Source organism: Loxodonta africana, chromosome 19 (genome assembly GCF_030014295.1).
Source record: "Loxodonta africana isolate mLoxAfr1 chromosome 19, mLoxAfr1.hap2, whole genome shotgun sequence".
Lineage (NCBI taxonomy): Eukaryota > Metazoa > Chordata > Mammalia > Proboscidea > Elephantidae > Loxodonta > Loxodonta africana.
The window spans coordinates 73,746,592-73,765,069 of NC_087360.1; the positions used below are offsets into that span (position 1 = coordinate 73,746,592).

Here is an 18,478-nt window from a genome sequence, read left to right on the forward strand (position 1 = left end):
GGCAGAGAGTGACAAAATAATTACACAAAGCTGCTGAATTTCTAGCCGAGAAAAGAAACATTAATCAAGACTATATGAGATGCTGTCTACACATATTCTTCAACTCTCCCAAAACTCTGGGGTAAATAATTCTTATTTTGCACTTACAGGGAAATTCCAGGATCACATGAAGAGGGCCACCCTCTTGAATCTTGCTTGAATCTTTGTTATTCAACTAGCGAGCAACTGAGTTCTTTCTTTTTTTGGTGCCTTTGCATGATCCTTTGTTGTCTTTACGTATGATGTCCTTGATGTCATCCCATAACTCATCTGGCCTTCCATCGTTAGTATTCAATGTGTCAAATCTATTCTTGAGATGGTCTCTAGATTCAAATGGGACATACTCAAGGTTGTACTTTGGCTCTAGTAGACTTGTTTTATTTTTCTTCAGCTCCTACTGGAATTGGCATATGAGCAATTCATGGTCTGTTCTGCATTTGGCTCATGGCCTTGTTTTGACTGATGATATTGAACTTCTTCATGGTCTCTTTCCACAGATGTAGTTGATTTGATTCCTGAGTATTCCATTCGGTGAGATCCACGCGTATAGTTGCTGTTGATGTTGTTGAAAAATACTTCTAATGAATAAGTCACTGGTCCTGCAGAACTCCATGATGTGATCTCTGGCATCGTTTCTATCACCAAGGCCATAGTTTCTAACTACTGATTCATCTTTGTTTACAACTTTCACATTCTAATCACCAGGAATTATCAATGCATCTTGATTGTATGTTTGATCAATTTCAGACTCTAGAAGTTGATAAAAATCTTCAATTTCTTCATCTTTGGCCTTAGTGGTTGATGCATAAATTTGAATAATACTCGTATTAACTGGTTTTCTCGTAGGCGTATGGGTATTATTCTATCACTGACAGCATTGTACTCAGGATAGATCTTGAAATATTCTTTTTTGATGATAAATGATAAAGAAGCTTAGAATAATAATGGACATTCCCTTTCCTTCAACCATATTCTTGACTATTTACCATGGAGCTAGGGAATGTAATTTGTTCATACAAGCATGCGGCACATTTTCTATTTCAATTTTTTTATATATTGAGGATAATCAATAATAATTGAAAGAATGATGAAGTGCAAGGACCCAGCACTTACCTGAGGTCTTGGGAAGGTTCTGCTCTGATGTGAGGTGTCTCTACAGAGTGCCCAAACACCGCTCCTTCCGTGCCTGGCGGGGAACATGAATACAGCAGTCGGTACATGCAAGTGAACAGACACATTGGTTTTCCTGTCTATTTATATGCATCAAATATCCATACGATAAAGGAGAAAAAACGGAAAGAGGAGTACATAAAATGAAAGGGAAAAATTGGTAGAAGAGTACAAGATAGTGAAGAGCCAATTTAGATGAATTTAAATGTTAGTATAGATTTTTTTTTTGTTTATTATAATATTTGTTAGGAAAGTGACTCAGGATCATAGAAACACACGAGGCACACATTGTATACCTATACTCGATTTTCACAAAAATGTAATCAAGTAATTCTGTATATAGCTTCCTGTTACTGGCTTTAGTGTGCTCTGTATATCTTTTGGTCTTTGAATTTGATATATATAACTGACTCTACTATTTTTTTTTCCACCTGTTTACAACTGGACCGACCCTGTGTCTACTTTTAAGATAACTTTTATCCTAAGATGGTATCTTTTATTTTTGTTGGTGTTGTTAGTTGTCAAATCAGCTCCAACTCCTAGCATAAATATTACCTGCTTTTAAAGTTATATTATTTATACAAGTTGACATTCAGGGAGAATTTTCATCTCCTGATCAAAGTGAATTTAAGTGAATTGGAAGAAAGGATAGGTTACAAAACTCAGTTTTGACTTCCTATAAACAACAGGGAATGAATGAAAATGTAGAGGGCAAGCTCCAAGTTGGTATATTATTAATTATTTGAAGATGTAGGTCATAGGGTATTTAGCTACTCTCCTACATAAAACTCCCACCTATGATCATAAAAAGCCAAACCAAACCTTTTGCCGTGGAATTGATTCCGACTCATAACGACCCTATAGGACAAAGTAGAACTGTCCCATAGGGTTTTCAAGGAGTGGCTTGGTGGATTTAAACTGCAAACCTTTTGGTTAGCAGCCGAGCTCTTAACCACTGTGCCACCAAGGATCCAAATTTCAATATAGAAATCAATAATGATTTTTTAAAAGATTCTTGGGAAAATAAACATAAAATTACATCACCTACGGGCTAGATTGAAAACCAAATAAAACAATATAAATTATTAACTAACCGGAGACCTCTAGATAATTAGAAAATACCCCACCTCCCCATTTTTTGTCCAGGTATGAGATAAAAGGAAACTAATTAATGAGCAACAAAGATCATTTTAAATAAATTCAGGTAGGGAAGATAAAAGCCATCTGGGCCAGGCATACACTCTCATGGCTTAAAAAAATAAAAAATCAATAAATACATTCCCCAAAATTGGAAATGTTTACAAATGTCAGACTATTAGTAGAGGTGTCAGATTTAGTAAATACAAATATAGGATGCTGCATTTATTCTGAATTTCAGACAAAATTTTTTTTTAGTGTGCAGTATTTACAGAGCACATAATTATGATAAAGTTATTTGCTGTTTATCTTAAATTCAAAATTAACTGGGTATCATGTATTTTTATCTGGCAACCCTAATCATTAGTCAACACTTATTTTGTACAAAAGCACACATCTGATTGATCCTTAATTTGGGAAAAGTAAGAAGGTCTTTAATGAATTCTCACATTCTGTAGAAACCATTGTTGTTGTCGTTAGGTGTCGTCGAGTCAGTTCCGACTCATAGTGACCCTATGCACAACAGAACGAAACACTGCCCTAAAAGGGTCCTACAGGGTCACTGTGAATCGGCATCAACTGAAGGGCAATGGGTTTTGTAAAATTTTTTATGATGTTGTAAGACCTAGGAAAAAGTATAGATTGTTGACTATCGTAACGATCAGGAAAAATGAGCCAAGCAAACATCAGGTTCAAAAAACACTAGATACCATTCTTAGAGTAATTTGTGACTTCAAAATAAAAGAATAAGGATGTCATATTCTGCTTCGCAGGAATGGAGAAATAGTCCGTATGAATTCTGGTTCTATTCTATATTTAAAGACAGTTTAAGCCATAAGCTAGGATGCTAAACTTTAGAAATACCTAAACATAAAACGTCACAGAGAGAGAGAGAGAGAGAGAACCATTTAAATTAACATAGTATCCCTGCTGATGCAGTTATCTATATTTTAGAAGATAGCGATACTCTAAACACTATATGCTATGCTACTCATTCGCAAACTACTGGCATCCATACATCCTTAGGGAAGTCGTTAGCTCTAAAACTATACAGCACACACACACACACACACAAAGGAAATAAAAATACCTGGTTTTCCCAGGCTCTTCATCAACTTAACCTTATGTTAATTGAAAAAAAAACAAAAACAAGTTTATATGAAAGGCAACATTTTTGCAGCCATAGGCTTCATGAAGTGTACACAAAACAAACAAACAAAAAACCCACTGCCCTCGAGTCAATTCTGACTCATAGTGACCCTATAGGACAGAGTAGAAGTGCCCCACACAGTTTTCAAGGATTCCTGGTGGTTTTGAACTGCCGACCTTTCAGTTAGCAGCTGTAGTTCTTACACTACACCACCCACCAGGGTTTCCTCATGAAGTCTACTGCAGTTAATTTCAGATAGAATTTTATGGGGTTATGACTTTGTATGCAGGCCTGGTGGCTCAGTGGATAAGAGTGCAGCTGTTAACCAAATCAAATCAAATTAGCCAGATATTTAATTTGCCTTAAGAATAAATTTAACAAAATTTCTATGAGCCCTTTATGAAATACATTATTAAATTTATTTGAAAAATAAGACAATATAGAATTACCTCTGTGACTTGAGAAGAATTTCTCACATAATAAAAGAAAAAATTGTTTAATTTGATATTTTGAAATTAAAAATTTATGCTCAACAAAAGATACCACAAGAAGTGAAGGGCAAACTACAATCTTGAAGAAGTTTTCAATACATGCAATTGACAAAGATTTGTCATTCAAAGCATACAAAGAACTTTTAGTTTTAAAAAAAATTGGAAATGACTAGCAACTTCAATAAATACCTTACAAAAGAAAATTTGTGAATGACCAGAAGCAATTAAAAAAAAAAAACAGAAATCTCAATTCGTTAGTAATAAAAATAAAGCAAATTAAAACTGCGATGTGATATCATTTAAACTCTCCAATCTGGCAAAAATGTTAGTGTCAAAAATATTTTTATCAGAAGATAAAGAAAAACACTTAATTAAGAAAATCTACATACTGTTAGGGAAACAAATGATAAATTTGACAATATTAATATAAAAATTTTCTTAACAATAAAAGGCACATAAGCAAAGCCTCCCCCCAGCCACACACACACACACACACACACACACAAAAGCAGTCTATAGCACATATAACTATTGCCATCCACAATATATAAAGAACCCCAATAAATCAATAAGAAAATGACAAACAACTAGAAAAAAAAAAGAAAAATAGACAAAGCATATAAATGAGTAATTCACACACCAAAAAGAAACTTGAATAGTCAATACACAATTGAAAAAATATTCAGCGTCACTATTAGTCAGGACATTGCAAATGAAAACAAAAAGGAGATGTAAATGCATTTGAATCAAGTTGACAGAAAACTTCTAAAAGTCTAAGGATATTCAGTGTTTGAGAGGAAATGGAAAATAAACTCTTTGACGTTGGGTCGGTTTCGACCCATGGCTGTCTCATGTCTGTCAGAGTAAAACGGTCCTCCCTCCGTAGGGTTTTCTGGGGCTGAGTTGTTTTGGAAGAAGATCACCAGGCCTTTCTTCTCAGGCTCCGGGTGTACTCAAACCTCCAACCTTTTGGGTAGCAGCCAAGTGTGATAACCACTTGCACCACGCAGGGGAACTCATTTATACTGCTTTGTTGTTGTTGGGTGCCAGCGAGTAGGTTTCAACTAATAGAGACCCTGTGTAAAACAGAACAAAACACTGCCCAGTTCTCTGCACCATCCTCAGGATCCTTGCTATGATTGAGCCCGTTGTTGAAGCCACTGTGCCAATCCATCTCGTTGAGGGTCTTCTTCTTTTTCGCTGACCCTCTACTTTACCAAGCATGATGTCCTTCTCCAGGGACTGGTCCCTCCTGATAACATGCCCAAAGTACATGAGATGAAGTCTCATTACATGCTGCAACAAACAAACAAACCCAAACCTGTTGCCTTCAGGTTGATTCTGCCTCAGAGTGATCCTATAGGACAGAGTGGAACTGCCCCATGGAATTTCCAAGGAGCAGCTGGTGGATTTGAACTGCTGACCTCTTGGTTAGCAGCCAAACTCTTAACCACTGTGCCACTGGGGCTCCTTATATACTGCCAGAGGGGCTCTGCTGCAAACATACTGGAAAACATTTTGGCTTCATTGACAAAATTTAAAATCGCATGTATTCTACGACTCAGAAAATCCCCTTTTTGGTTTCTCTGACAGAGAAGACAGGATGTCTTTGCAGAAGGGACGTGTACAAACCTGGTGGTACCTTCATCGTGTGCAATGGGAAAAAAGTGAAAATGAGCTAATGCCTACCAACCGTGCAACAGGTAAATTGGATGTGTGCGGTTTTTAATGAAACCAAATCGATTCATGCGATAAATTCCCACAAAGAATATCTCTCAAAAGCATAATTTTGAGGCAAAAAGGTTCTTCCAAATATAGTATGATTACATTTAAACAATCTGGAAAGTAAGCACATAACAGTGTGATTTATACGTACATCACAAGGTATAAAACTATGGAAAGAAAATGTGCTTGGGTGTGATGGATTCCAATTCAGAATAATGGTTAATTCTGTGAAAAGACAGAGAAGTGTATAAAGGAATGCTACAGGAAATGTAAAAACTCTACACAAAATAGTCTGGAGCAAATCCACCACAATTTGACAAAGTTCTGTGGTGTGCATGTTGGTATTGATTATTGTATTCTCTTTAAGTAAGCTTGGAATATCTAACAATAATAATAACTTAAAAATTAAATAAAACCGATGGGAAAATGTAATGGAGAAGTACGTTTGTGGTGCAATTTGAAAACCTCAACAGATTTTTTTTTTTTTTAGTTAAAAGAACGTATTCTATCTCCCCCATCCTCAATTCTATCTCCAGAAATTTATCTCAGCATAAAGTTATATTCACTGCCCCATTATTTGTAATAGTGAAAAAAAAAATAAAAATAAAACCTTGAACAAATAACCATCAATAGGGAATCAATGGAATACATTGCAATGTTGTTGTTGTTGCTGTTAGGTGTCCTAGAATCAATTCCAGCTCATAGCAACCCTATGCACACCGAAATGAAACACAGTTCAGTCGTGCACCACCCTCACAATCATTGTTACGCTGCACCACCCTCACAATCATTTTTACGCTTTGCAGTTACCATTGTTGCAGCTACCATGTCAATCCATCTCGTTGAGGGCCTTCCTCTTTTTTGTTGGCCTTCTACTTTATCAAGCATGATGCCCTTCTTCAGGGATTTCTCTCCTGATAACATGTCCAAAGTATGTGAGACATAGTCTCACCATCCTAGCTTCTAAGGCACATTCTGGTGGTACTTCTTCCAAGACAGATATGTTCGTTCTGTTGGCAGTATAAGGTATATTCAGTGTGATTCACCAACACCACAATTCAAAGGTGTCAATTCTTCTTCGGTCTTCTGTATTCCTTGTCCAGCTTTTGCATGCAAATGAGATGACTGAAAATACCATGCCTTGGGTTAAGAGCACCTTGGTCTTCAAGGTGACTTCTTTGCTTTTGAACACTTTAAAGAGGTCTTTTGCAGCAGATTTGACCAATGCAATGCATCTTTTGATTTCTTGACTGCTGCTTCCATGGGTGTTGACTGTGGATCCAAGTAAAATGGAATCCTTCACAATTTCATTCTTTTCTCCTTTTATCATGGTGTTGCTCATCAGCCAGTTGTGAGGATTTTTGTTTTCTTTACCTTGAGAGTCACTATGAGTGGGAATCAACTCAATGGCAGTGGGTTTTTTGGTTTTACCTTGAGGTATAATCCATGCTGAAGGCTGTCATCTTTGATCTTCTTCAGTAAGTGCTTCAAGTCCTCTTCACTTTCAGCAAGCAAGGGTGTGTCATCTACATAACACAGGTTGTTAATGAGTCTTCCTCCAATCCTGAAGCCCCGTTCTTCTCCATACAACCCAGCTTCTTGGATATATTGTGATACAGCTATGTGATTATTTGATTTGCAGCAGTTTTACAAAGACCAAGATCTGGATTTCACACCTTACTTCTTAACATATTGGTAGCTTCTGACCCTTACCCATGAGAAGCAATTATATTCCTCTTAGTCCAGTGCTCCCAGTGAGGTGGGACTCTGTTTAAGTACAGCCATGGATGTAGCATAGTCCCCCACGTGTCCATCAGCTTGTCGTACTGTGGGAGTTTGCATGTTGCTGTGATGCTAGAAGCTATGCCACTGGTATTCAAATATCAGCAGGGTCATGTGACCCATGGCGGGCAGATTCCGGTGAGCTTCGAGGCTAAGACAGACTAGGAAGATGGACCCAGCAGTCTACTTCTGAAAAGAATTCGCCAGTGAAAACCTTACGAATAGCAGTGAAACACTGTCTGATACAGTGCTGGAAGATGAGCCCCTCAGGTTGGAAGGCACTCAAAAGATGACTGGGGAAGAGCTGCCTCCTCAATGTAGAGCTGACCTCAATGATATGAATGGAGTCAAGCTCTCAGGACCTTCATTTGCTAATGAGGCATGACTCAAAATGAGAAGAAACAGCTTTAAACATCTATTAATAATCAGAACGTGGAATGTACCATGTGTGAATCGAGTAAAATTGGAAATAGAAATAAAATGGATTGTATAGACATCGACATCCTAGGCATTAGTAAGCTGAAATGGACTGGTATTGGCCATTTTGAATCAGACAATCACATGGCCTACTATGCCAGGAATGACAACTTGAAGAGGAACTAAAAGAACATTTCAAGATCTATCCTGAATTACAACCCTGCCAGTGATAGGATAATATCCATACGCCTATAAGGAAGAACAGTTAATATGACTATAATTGAAATTTGTGTACCAATCACTAAGGCCAAAGATGAAGAAACTGAAGATTTTTACCAACTTCTGCCCTCTGAAATTGATCAAATGTGCAATCAGGATGCATTACTGGTGACTGGAATGCAAAAGTTGGAAACGAAGAAGGATTGGTATTTGGAAAATATGGCCTGAGTGATAGAAATGCTGCTGGAGACTGCGTGATAGAATTTTGCAAGACCAACAACTTCTTCATTGCAAATACCTTCTTTCAACAACATAAACAATGTCTACACATGTGAACCTCAAGAGATGAAATACACAGGAATGAAGTCAACTACATCTGTGAAAAGAGACAACAGAGAAGCTCAATATCATCAGTCAGAACAAGGCCAGGGGCCGACTTCGGAACAGACCATCAATTGCTCATACGCAAGTTCAAGTTGAAACTGAAGAAAATTAGAACAAGTCCATGGGAGCCGAAGTACAACCTTGAGAATATCCCACTTGAATTTAGAGACCATCTCAAGAATAGATTTGACGTGTTGCACACTAATGACTGAAGACCAGACAAGTTGTGGAATGACATCAAGGACATCATACACAAAGAAAGCAAGAGATCATGAAAAAGACAGGAAAGAAAGAAAAGACCAAAATGGATGTCAGAAGAGACTCTGAAACTTGCCCTTGAACATGGAATAGCTAAAGGAGCTGAACAGATTTCAAAGGGCAGCTGGAGAAGACAAAGTAAAGTATTATAATGTCATGTGCAAAGACCTAGAGATAGAAAACTGAAACAGAAGAACACGATCAGCATTTCTCAAACTGAAAGAATTGAAGAAAAAATTTAAGCCTCGAGTTGCAACATTGAAGGATTCTACAGTGAAAGTATTAAATGATGCAGGAAGCATAAAAAGATGGAAAGAATACACAGAGTCACTATATCAAAAAGAATTGTTCGATGTTCAACCATTTCAGAGGGTATCATAACATCAGGAACCCATGGTATTGAAGGAAGAAGGCCGAGATGTACTAAAGGAATTGGCAAAAAACAAGGCTCTGGGAATTGATGGAATACCAGTCGTAATGTTTCAACAAATGGATGCAGCGTTGGAAGTGCTCACTTGTCTATGCCAAAAAATTTGGAAGGCAGCTACCTGGCCAACCGAGCAGGAGAGATTCATATTTATGCCTATTCCAAAGAACTGTGATCCAACTGAATGCCGAAATTATTGAACAATATCATTAATATCACAGGCAAGTAAAATTTTGCTGAAGATCATTCAAAAGCAGCTGCAGCAGTATATTGACAGGGAGCTGCCAAAAATTCAAGCTGGATTCAGAAGAGTAAGTGGGAGCAGGAATATCACAGCTGACGTCAGATGGATCCTGGCTGAAAGCAGAGAATACCAGAAAGATGTTTACCTGTGCTTTATTGACTCTACGAAGGCATTCAAATGTGTGGATCATAACAAGTTATGAATGTTATCGTGAAAAAAGGGAATTCCAGAAGACTTCATTGTGCTCATAAGGAAACTGTACACAGATCGAGAGGCATTCATTCGAACCGAACAAGGGATCACTGTGTGGTTTAAACTCAGGAAAGGTGTGTGTCAGGGTTGTATCCTTTCACCATACCAATTCAAACTGTATGCTGAACAAATAATCCGAGAAGCTGGAATATATGAAGAAAAACGGGGCATCAGGATGGGAGGAAGACTCATTAACAACCTGCAATATGCAGATGACACAACCTTGAATGCTGAAAGTGAAGAGGACTTGAAGTACTTACTAATGAAATCAAAAGCCACAGCCTTCAGCATGGATTACACACCAATATAAAGAAAACAAAAATCCTCACAACTGGACCAATAAGCAACATATGATAAATGGAGAAAAGATTGAAGTCGCCAAGGATTTCATTTTACTTGGATCCAGAACCAACAACCATGGAAGCAGCAGTCAAGAAATCAAAAGACTGGGCAGGAAAAGAGAGAGTGGAGGGAAGGAGCAGGCTGTCTCATCAGGGGGAGAGCAATTAGTATATAGCAAGGTCTATATAAATTTTTGTATGAGAGACTGACTTGATTTGTGAACTTTCGCTTAAAGCACAATAAAAAAATTAAAAAATGCATATGTAAAAATAAAAAAAGAAATCAAAAGACACATTGCATTGGGCAAATCTGCTGCAAAAGACCTCTTTAAAGTATTGAAAAGCAAGATGTCACCTTGAAGGCTAAGGTGCGCCTGACCCAAGCCACGGTATTTTCAATCACATCCTATGCATGTGAAAGCTGGACAATGAATAAGGAAGACAGAAGAAGAACTGATGCCTTTGAATTGTGGTGTTGGCGAAGAATATTGAATATACCATTGACTGCCAAAAGAAAGAACAAATCTGTCTTGGAAGAAATACAACCAGAATGCTCTTTAGAAGTAAGGATGGTGAGACTATGTCTCACATACTTTGGATGTATTATCAGGAGGGATCAGTCCCTGGAGAAAGACATCATGCTTGGTAAAGCAAAGACCCTTGACACAGTGACTGCAACAATGAACTCAAGCATAACAATGATTTTGAGGATGGCACAGGACCGGGCGTGTTTCATTCTGTTGTACCCAGGGTCTCTATGAGTTGTTGGAACTGACTTGAGGACACCTAAGAACAGCAACAACAGGGTGGTTGCAATTTGAAGATAAACAAATAATTTCAATATTAATATTTCGAACTTTTTTTTTTTCAAAGTAAAACCACCTGCAAATTAAAGCCAAGATGGGTAAACACTAACTAAATTCACAATGGTCCTTTTTTCCAATATTAGTGGTAGATACCTTAAAGTAAGCCTGTATGTCACAACATGGAAAAACATGTCCCAACCTTGAGAAAAGGGTTATGTGTGGGTAAATACAAAGAACATAGAAGTTCCAGGCTATTTCTCTTCCTTTTTATATGCATCTTTGATATGCATGTTACTGATATTTGTTACTTCCTATTTTAAGTTTATTTTAAGTTAGGGGAAGCCCCGCCTGGTGCAGTGGTTAAGCACTTGGCTGCTAAGCCAAATGTTGATGGTTTAGACTTACCAGCTGCTCTGTGGGAGAAAGGTGCAGCAGTTGGCTTCCATAAACATTTACAGTCTTGGAAATCCTATGGGGCAGTTCTACTCTGTCCTACAGGGTTGCTACGGATTGGGAAGGCAGTCAATAGCAGTGGTTTTTTTTTTTTTTTTTCTTTTTTAAGTTAAAATATCTATATCATATTTGTCTTTTGAGATCACACAAATAAAAATTAGCTGAAGGTAGACGTGCGTTTTCATATTATTCTACTAATTGTAAGAAAGGTATTTCTAGATTTAAAATTTTAATGTTATACCAGTAAAATTTTAATAGAGAAAAATATTAGTAAATTCTTATGAAATTTTCTTATAAAGCTGTTTTACATGATGATGCTCTTTGTTTTATAATCTAGCACTAAAAGCTAACTTTCTGAAGTGTTGAAAAAATTCTCCTTTTCTAGTGACCAGGATTTTAGTAAAGTCAACATGTCATGCCGGTTAGTACTCTCTTCCTGGCTGGGATAACATGCTATTTGCTACTATTTTCCACTTTAGGCTCATAGCAAATGGATACCATTACACGGTGCTTGGGAAGTCACTACTTTAAAGCATTTGTGGAACTTTTCAAAATGGCATTTCCTCTGAAAAAATAACCCTTTCTTTGAAAGTACAGGCAATTATTTTTCCTAGATAGTTGTTTGAAAATAACAGGTTGTAGCTTATGGAATTCTCACGTTTGCCTCAAATTGTAAAGCTTTATTTTTTGTTGCTGTTAAAGTGACAAAAATCATGGCAAAAAATAAGAAAGTAGGAAACAGTGAAATTCAAATCATTGAAGTGGTCCATTAAATTAAATGATTGTGTGCCAAATATGTTGTTATTGTAATACATACAGTGATAGAGGTATACAGTTTCTCTCCTCAAGTGACATTAGAGAGAACACGTGATATAAAATTTGAGTTCTAGGTCAATCTGGTGCCTCGCTAGCAAAGTGGCTTTGAATAAGTCCTTCAATTATTAAAAATTTTAATTGTATCACATGTAAAATAAAAATCTATTCTCTCTTACTCATAGGACTGTGTGTGGTTACAATAAGGCTATATTTTTTGTACTATAGTATACGTCACGTTTGATTTGCATTATTGGTACTTCTGGAGCCCCTGGGTCATGAAAACGGTTAAAGCACTTGGCTGCTAACCAAAGGGTTGGAGACTCAATTCCACCTAGAGGCACCTCAGAAGAGAGGCTTGGTAATCTGTTTCCCAAAAATTCAGCCATTGAAAACCCTACGGAGCACAGTTCTACTCTGACACCCATGTGGTCGCCTGCCAAGAGTTGGAACCAACTCAACGACAACTGGTTTTTTTTCTTGGTATGTCTAAAAGAAGTTTGAAAGACTTAGTAAAAAAATCAGTGGTAGTTCAGCGATATGAGAATTCTCATTGATCACTGATGAGAAGGCAAAATAGTTAAAAAAAAAAAAAAGTCCTTCGTATGGAGTTGTTTGGACAATCATCTCAACACTAAGGAATTTATCCTAAGGAAATAATTATTTATGGACACAAAGATTTAGCTACAAGGAAGGTAATAACAGCCCTGTTTAGAGTGTTGGATACAAAGGATTCTAAAATAAGGAACTTTAATAAACCATAATAAACTTTGGTCATTGTTCTAAGTAATGAGCAAACATTAAGTCTAACAACGTAATTCTTTCTATCTCTTACAGAGGTAAAAATTGTATGCCCATTTTACAGCTGGGGAAATTGAGGCACAGATGGATTAAATAATTTATCCAAGGGCATAAAGCTAGTAGGATGGCCCAGGGTTAGGAAGAGGTACAAACTAGGGCTAGAACACAAATGTGCTTACTCCTAGTTCAATTATTATTTTTTCCATTACCAATCCTGAATTCAAGAAATGAGGAATTCTATATTTATAGCTCCTCCCATCTGGGAGCTCCCAATTTAGTGAGCAAAAAAAATTGTTTGGTGAAATTGATCAATTATCATCTAGTGTGGTAGGCAGAAAAGCTCCTCCCCAAAAGATGTTGAAGGTCTAGTCCTCAGAACCTGTGAATATGTCATGTTACATGGCAAAGGGGAATTTAGGTTGCAGATGGAATTAAATTCACTAATCAGATGGTCTTAAAATAGGAAGATTATCCTGGATTATCCAAGATTGTGTGTGTGTGTGTTGGGGGGGGGTACAGTATAATTACAGGGGCCATTTAAAAATGGAAGAGGAGGCAAAAAAGGGAGAATCAGAGAAATGGCAATATAAAGAGAATTGACTCCATTCCATTGAAGATGAAGATGGTGTTAGGAGCCTGGAAAAGGCAAGGAGACAGATCCTTCCTAGGGCATTCAGAAAGGAAAGCAGTCCTGCTGACACCTTGAATTTAGTCCAAGGAGGCCTCTCTTGGACTTCTGACCTCCAGGACTGTAAGATAATAAATCTGTGTGTTTTAAACCACATAGTTTGTGAAATTACAGCAAACAACAGGAAATTAATGCAACTAGCTAGTAACTGAAAAACTTAGGTAATACATTCAAGCCTGTAATCTTTTTCCAACCTATGTCTCTCTATCTCTCCCTTTCTCCCTCCCTTCTATTCTTCTTAGCAATGTCCTGGTTATCATTTATATGAACATGGAAATTTTATCCAATTTATGCAGAACATATACACACAAAAGTCGGCAGGTGAAAACTCAACAGTAAAAAATGTACAATTTCACTATAAAATGGGCAAAAGATATGTACAGTATATACATTTTACTTATGTGGATATGCAGATGACATGTAAGCACATGAAAATATGTTCAACATCATCAGTCATCAGGGAAAGGCATATTAATACCACAGTGAAATATCACTACACAGTTACCAGCACACTGCTACCCAGGTTTCCAATTAAAAAGTAGTGACAATACCAAATGCTGAAGAGAAGGCAGAGGAAATAGAATACTTAAACATTGCTGGTAGACGTGTAAAATGTTACAGCCATTCTCTAAAATAGTTTGGCAGTTTCTTATAAAATTAATCATGCATTCACAATACAAGCTAGCAATTGTATTCCTGAGCATTTATCCCAAAGAAATGAAAAATTATATTCAGATAAAAACCTGTAAACAAATGTTCAAAGAAACTTATTTGCAATGGCCCAAATCTAGAAACAACTAGATATCTTTCAATGTGTGAATGGTTATATATGATATATTCAAAGTACAAACTAGGGCTAGAACACAAGCGTGCTTACTCCTAGTTCAATTACTATTTTTTCCATTACCAATCCTGAATTCAGGAAATAAGGAATTCTATATTTACAGCTCTTCCCATCTGGGAGCTCCCAATTTAGTGAGCAAGAAAAAATTGGTGAAATTTATCAATTATTATCAGTGGGGTAGGCAGAAAATGCTCCTCTCCAAAAGATGTCGAAGGTCTAATCCTCAGAACCTATGAATATGTCATACCATGGACTACTACTTGGCAATAAAAAGGAAGAAACTATTGGTAAATACAAGTTGGATGAATCTCCAGGAAATTATGTTGAGTGAAAAAGGCCAGTCCCAAAATGGCAGTACTGTGTAATTCCATATATAACATTTTTTAGAAGATAAAATTATAGAATTGGAAAACACATTACTGGTTTCCAGGGATTAAGGGATGGGTGTGTGGGAAGGCATAGGTGTGGCTATAACACGGCAATATGAGGGCTCCTTGTGTTGATGGAAATATTCTGTACCATGACTGCATCAGTGTCCATACCTTGGCTGTGATATTGCAATATACTTTTTCAAGCTATTACTACTGGGAGAAATGGGGTTAAGGTTACACAGAAGCCCTCTGTGTCACTTCCTACAACTACATGTGGCTTTGCAATGATTTCCAATTAAAAGTTTACAATTGGTCTAAAGTCGGAATTTGGGGGTTTCAACTCGAGCATTTACCTTGGCCCTGAAACTGAACCAAAACTTCTTCCCGAGGATATTCTGACCTCGTCAAAAGTGATCTCCAGCCTACCTGGCTCAGGAGTAGGGGAGTTAAAGGAGATACAGTCAGAATTGACCCTACGGCAGCAGGTTAGCCTGGCCAGAGAAACCAGTATGGAGACTCTGTTTCCCTAACGAAATGATGCATCCAACAGAGTATGCTGACCAGTGACTGGACACTGCTGCTGAGAAAGAGAACAAAAGAAGAAATGAAATGGACTCAAACCGCAGGACCCTCTTCAATGCACAGCACGGAAGTCCTGTGTTTCAGCCACTCAGCAGGGACTGCAATCTGCCGTCGTTTGCAATCCAGCTACTATTAAAAACTCTAAGGAGGCAATTGGTATTCAAGCGAGATAGTCTCAGGGACAGCATAGCCTTTCATGCATCTGGGTTCTCTCAGATCTACTCCTGCATCAAAGTCACCATCGGGAAGCTGCAAACCAAGACTCTGTAATTTCATTTCCCCTTATAAAAAAGTCTGCACGGAAGGGAATTTAATACTGTATATTTAATTTTTTACAAGACTTAATAAAGTGATTTACAGTTTGAAAACTCTTTTCTACATTCTGTAAAATTATCTGATTTATTATCTGGTTCAATTTTTTAATTTCAAAACAACTTCAAATTTATGGACATGTATACCCTTTATCCAGTGACCTACTTCATGTTTAGCAAAATGGAATTGGCTTTAAAATATGTCTGTCAATTCATTAACACTCCTCCAATCAAAAGGAAGGGGTTGTTTTGACGTCATGTAGCCTTCTTCTGACTCTCTCCAGAGGCTTACCCTTCCAACCCAGACACCATGAAGAGAGGAAACAGAGGCCACATGGAGGGGCCACATATGATATTCAGGTAGGCAGCCACATCTAAGTTCTCAGATGACGGCCATTAGCAAATGGCAGACTTGTGAGTGAGCAAGCTTTCATATGATAGCTGCCCCTAGGCTTTGAGCCTCCCCAGCTGATGCCGAGTAAAGACCAGCTGTCACCTCTGAACCCTGCCCAAATTGCAGGTTGTGAGCAAAATAGATTCTGTCATTGGATTAAAGCCACTGAGTTTTGGGTTAGCTTGTTACACAGCAACAGATAACTAGAACACCATTTGCCCCTGTCATTTTCTAATTCCACATTGCTTCTACATTAATTGTTCGGCATTGCACTATAACAGTGATATTTGTCTTCTTCCCATCTATTTATTCATTTACTTTTATCAGTGTGGATTTTACTCAATAAGTTTAATTCATTATATATTTTGAGGCTCAAAATGCCTGTGAGAGCTGCTGGAAACTGGTTCCTGTGTTTTTCTTAAGTATCACCAACCCAGATTGAGCATTTCCTTACTTTTTGGCATAATCTATGCTCATCACATCTTGTTCTTTTCCTACCCCAGCTTTAGAATGAAGTACTTTTCTAAGAAGCCCTTAATTCCTTTTAGCAGAGAGGTATTTAGAAATCAAGATCTGGGTGCCTGGTTACTCAGGACTACTGTAGTTACTGATTCCTACCCCTCTATGTCGAGAATACTAGGATGTATATATATACATATCTCCATATGTAACAAACACACAGACATTCACACTGTCACCTATATTTATTTCATTATCTGTTTCTTTTTATTGAAAACTCTGAGTTCATACCAGTACTTCTAATCTAAAACCAAGCGTTCTTTCTAACTTCGCTCCTTTCTATGTCTGTACAACTGTTCTCCAATAATGAGAAACCTAGCCCCCCTTATGTTCAATATATTTGCTTATTTGCTCAATCCCCCATATGCAGCCAATTTTATGACCCTACCAGCCCTCTCTGATGCCCTTTTCACATGGTCCCAGGCCCCTGCCAGGCTCCTTTCCCAAGCTGCGCTGACACAACTGTTGCATTAGCCCCAGATGGCACTGGCCTGTGTTTCCACCTTCCTCACACTGGCTCCAGGTTCCACTGCCTGCCTTTGCCCTTGGCTGCCTGCCTTCTAACTAACCAGTCCACCCAGTGCTGTTGAGTCGATTCTGATTCATAGCGACCCTATAGGACAGAGTAGAACTGCCGCATAGAGTTTCCAAGGACTAGAGGGTATATTTTTGAAAGAAATAAGAAAAATGCCAAATTAAAATTTCTAAATCTTGATACTGGGAGACAGGTTCAGCTTGATGAGGATGACCATAGAGAAGGTATGGTCTTGGTTTCCTGAATGACATGGTAGCAATGGTTTTCAGAAAATAAGAATATCAGGATTAAATGCACAGGTGTCTTCTGCAGCAGGTGTCCTGGGATGAGGGTGATTGCTGTGGGCTGAAGAAGGGTGCAGACTTAAGGGCCATTGTGAAGGTGGAAATTGCCTACCAGGTAACATATTAACAGTACACATTGCTTTTCTCCCTGCCTTTCCCTTGGCTGCTACATATTAAGCCAGTACTAGTTGCTGTCAAGTTGATTCCGACTCATGGTGATCCCACGTGTGTCAGAGTAGAACGGCGTTCAGTAGGGTTATCAACAGCTGATTTCTTTTTTAAATAGACTGGCAAGACTTTCTTCCAAGGTGTCTCTGGGTGGATTTGGACTGCCCACATTTCGGTTTGCAGCTGATGGTGTTTACACTTTGCACTACCTGGGACTTCAGTTACATGTTAGGATTATTATATTATGAAGAATCTCTCGATGCTGCAAACAACAGTTAAGTGTTTGGCAACTATCCAAAAAGTTGGCAGAGGCCTGGTGATCTGCTTCCAAGTGGTCACAGCCTTGAAAATCCTATGGAGCACAGTTCTACTCTAAAACACTTGGGGTCACCATGAGTTGGAATCAACTCCACATCAGCTGTTGGTTTTTGTTAACGTGATAGCATCATTTCTTGTGGCATAAATGATATTTTCTCACTTAATCCTTTCTTCCTTTATTAATAGAACTTCTCACCCCAGGTTTTAACAACAACAACAAAAAACCAATAAACACCAATGAGGGCTTGCATTTCTCTGCTGTTCTTGTAATTACTCATAAGCAAATGACTAAATACTGGATGGAAAGATCTAAGCAGAGTGATGAGTGCTGGTCCCAGATAAGGATATGTAAGAATATTTTTTCTTAATCCTTCCTCTTTTCCCACTTGTCCCATGCTGTAATGCAGAAGTGACGGTATGTGACAACCTAAACATTGTGAAGAAGGGCAACAACCTGGACCTCAGGGGTTGCAGAGCTAATTAGTGGATGTCTCACAGACCTTGCCTGTATCAACACCATTATATGAAAGAAAAATGAAATTTATCTTGTTGGAG

General features: G+C 37.9%; 1 protein-coding gene across 3 annotated transcripts in view; it reads right to left on the reverse strand.

Moving 5' to 3' along the window:
* The window catches only part of SGCZ (sarcoglycan zeta), a 354,876-nt gene that overhangs the window by 15,515 nt on the left and 320,883 nt on the right, over positions 1-18,478 (reverse strand). For all 3 annotated transcript variants that reach the window (XM_064272869.1, XM_064272870.1, XM_064272868.1), the window contains one exon: positions 1,153-1,225. In XM_064272869.1, coding sequence (XP_064128939.1) covers positions 1,153-1,225 — 73 coding nt within the window. The remainder of the gene's footprint in view (positions 1-1,152; positions 1,226-18,478) is intronic.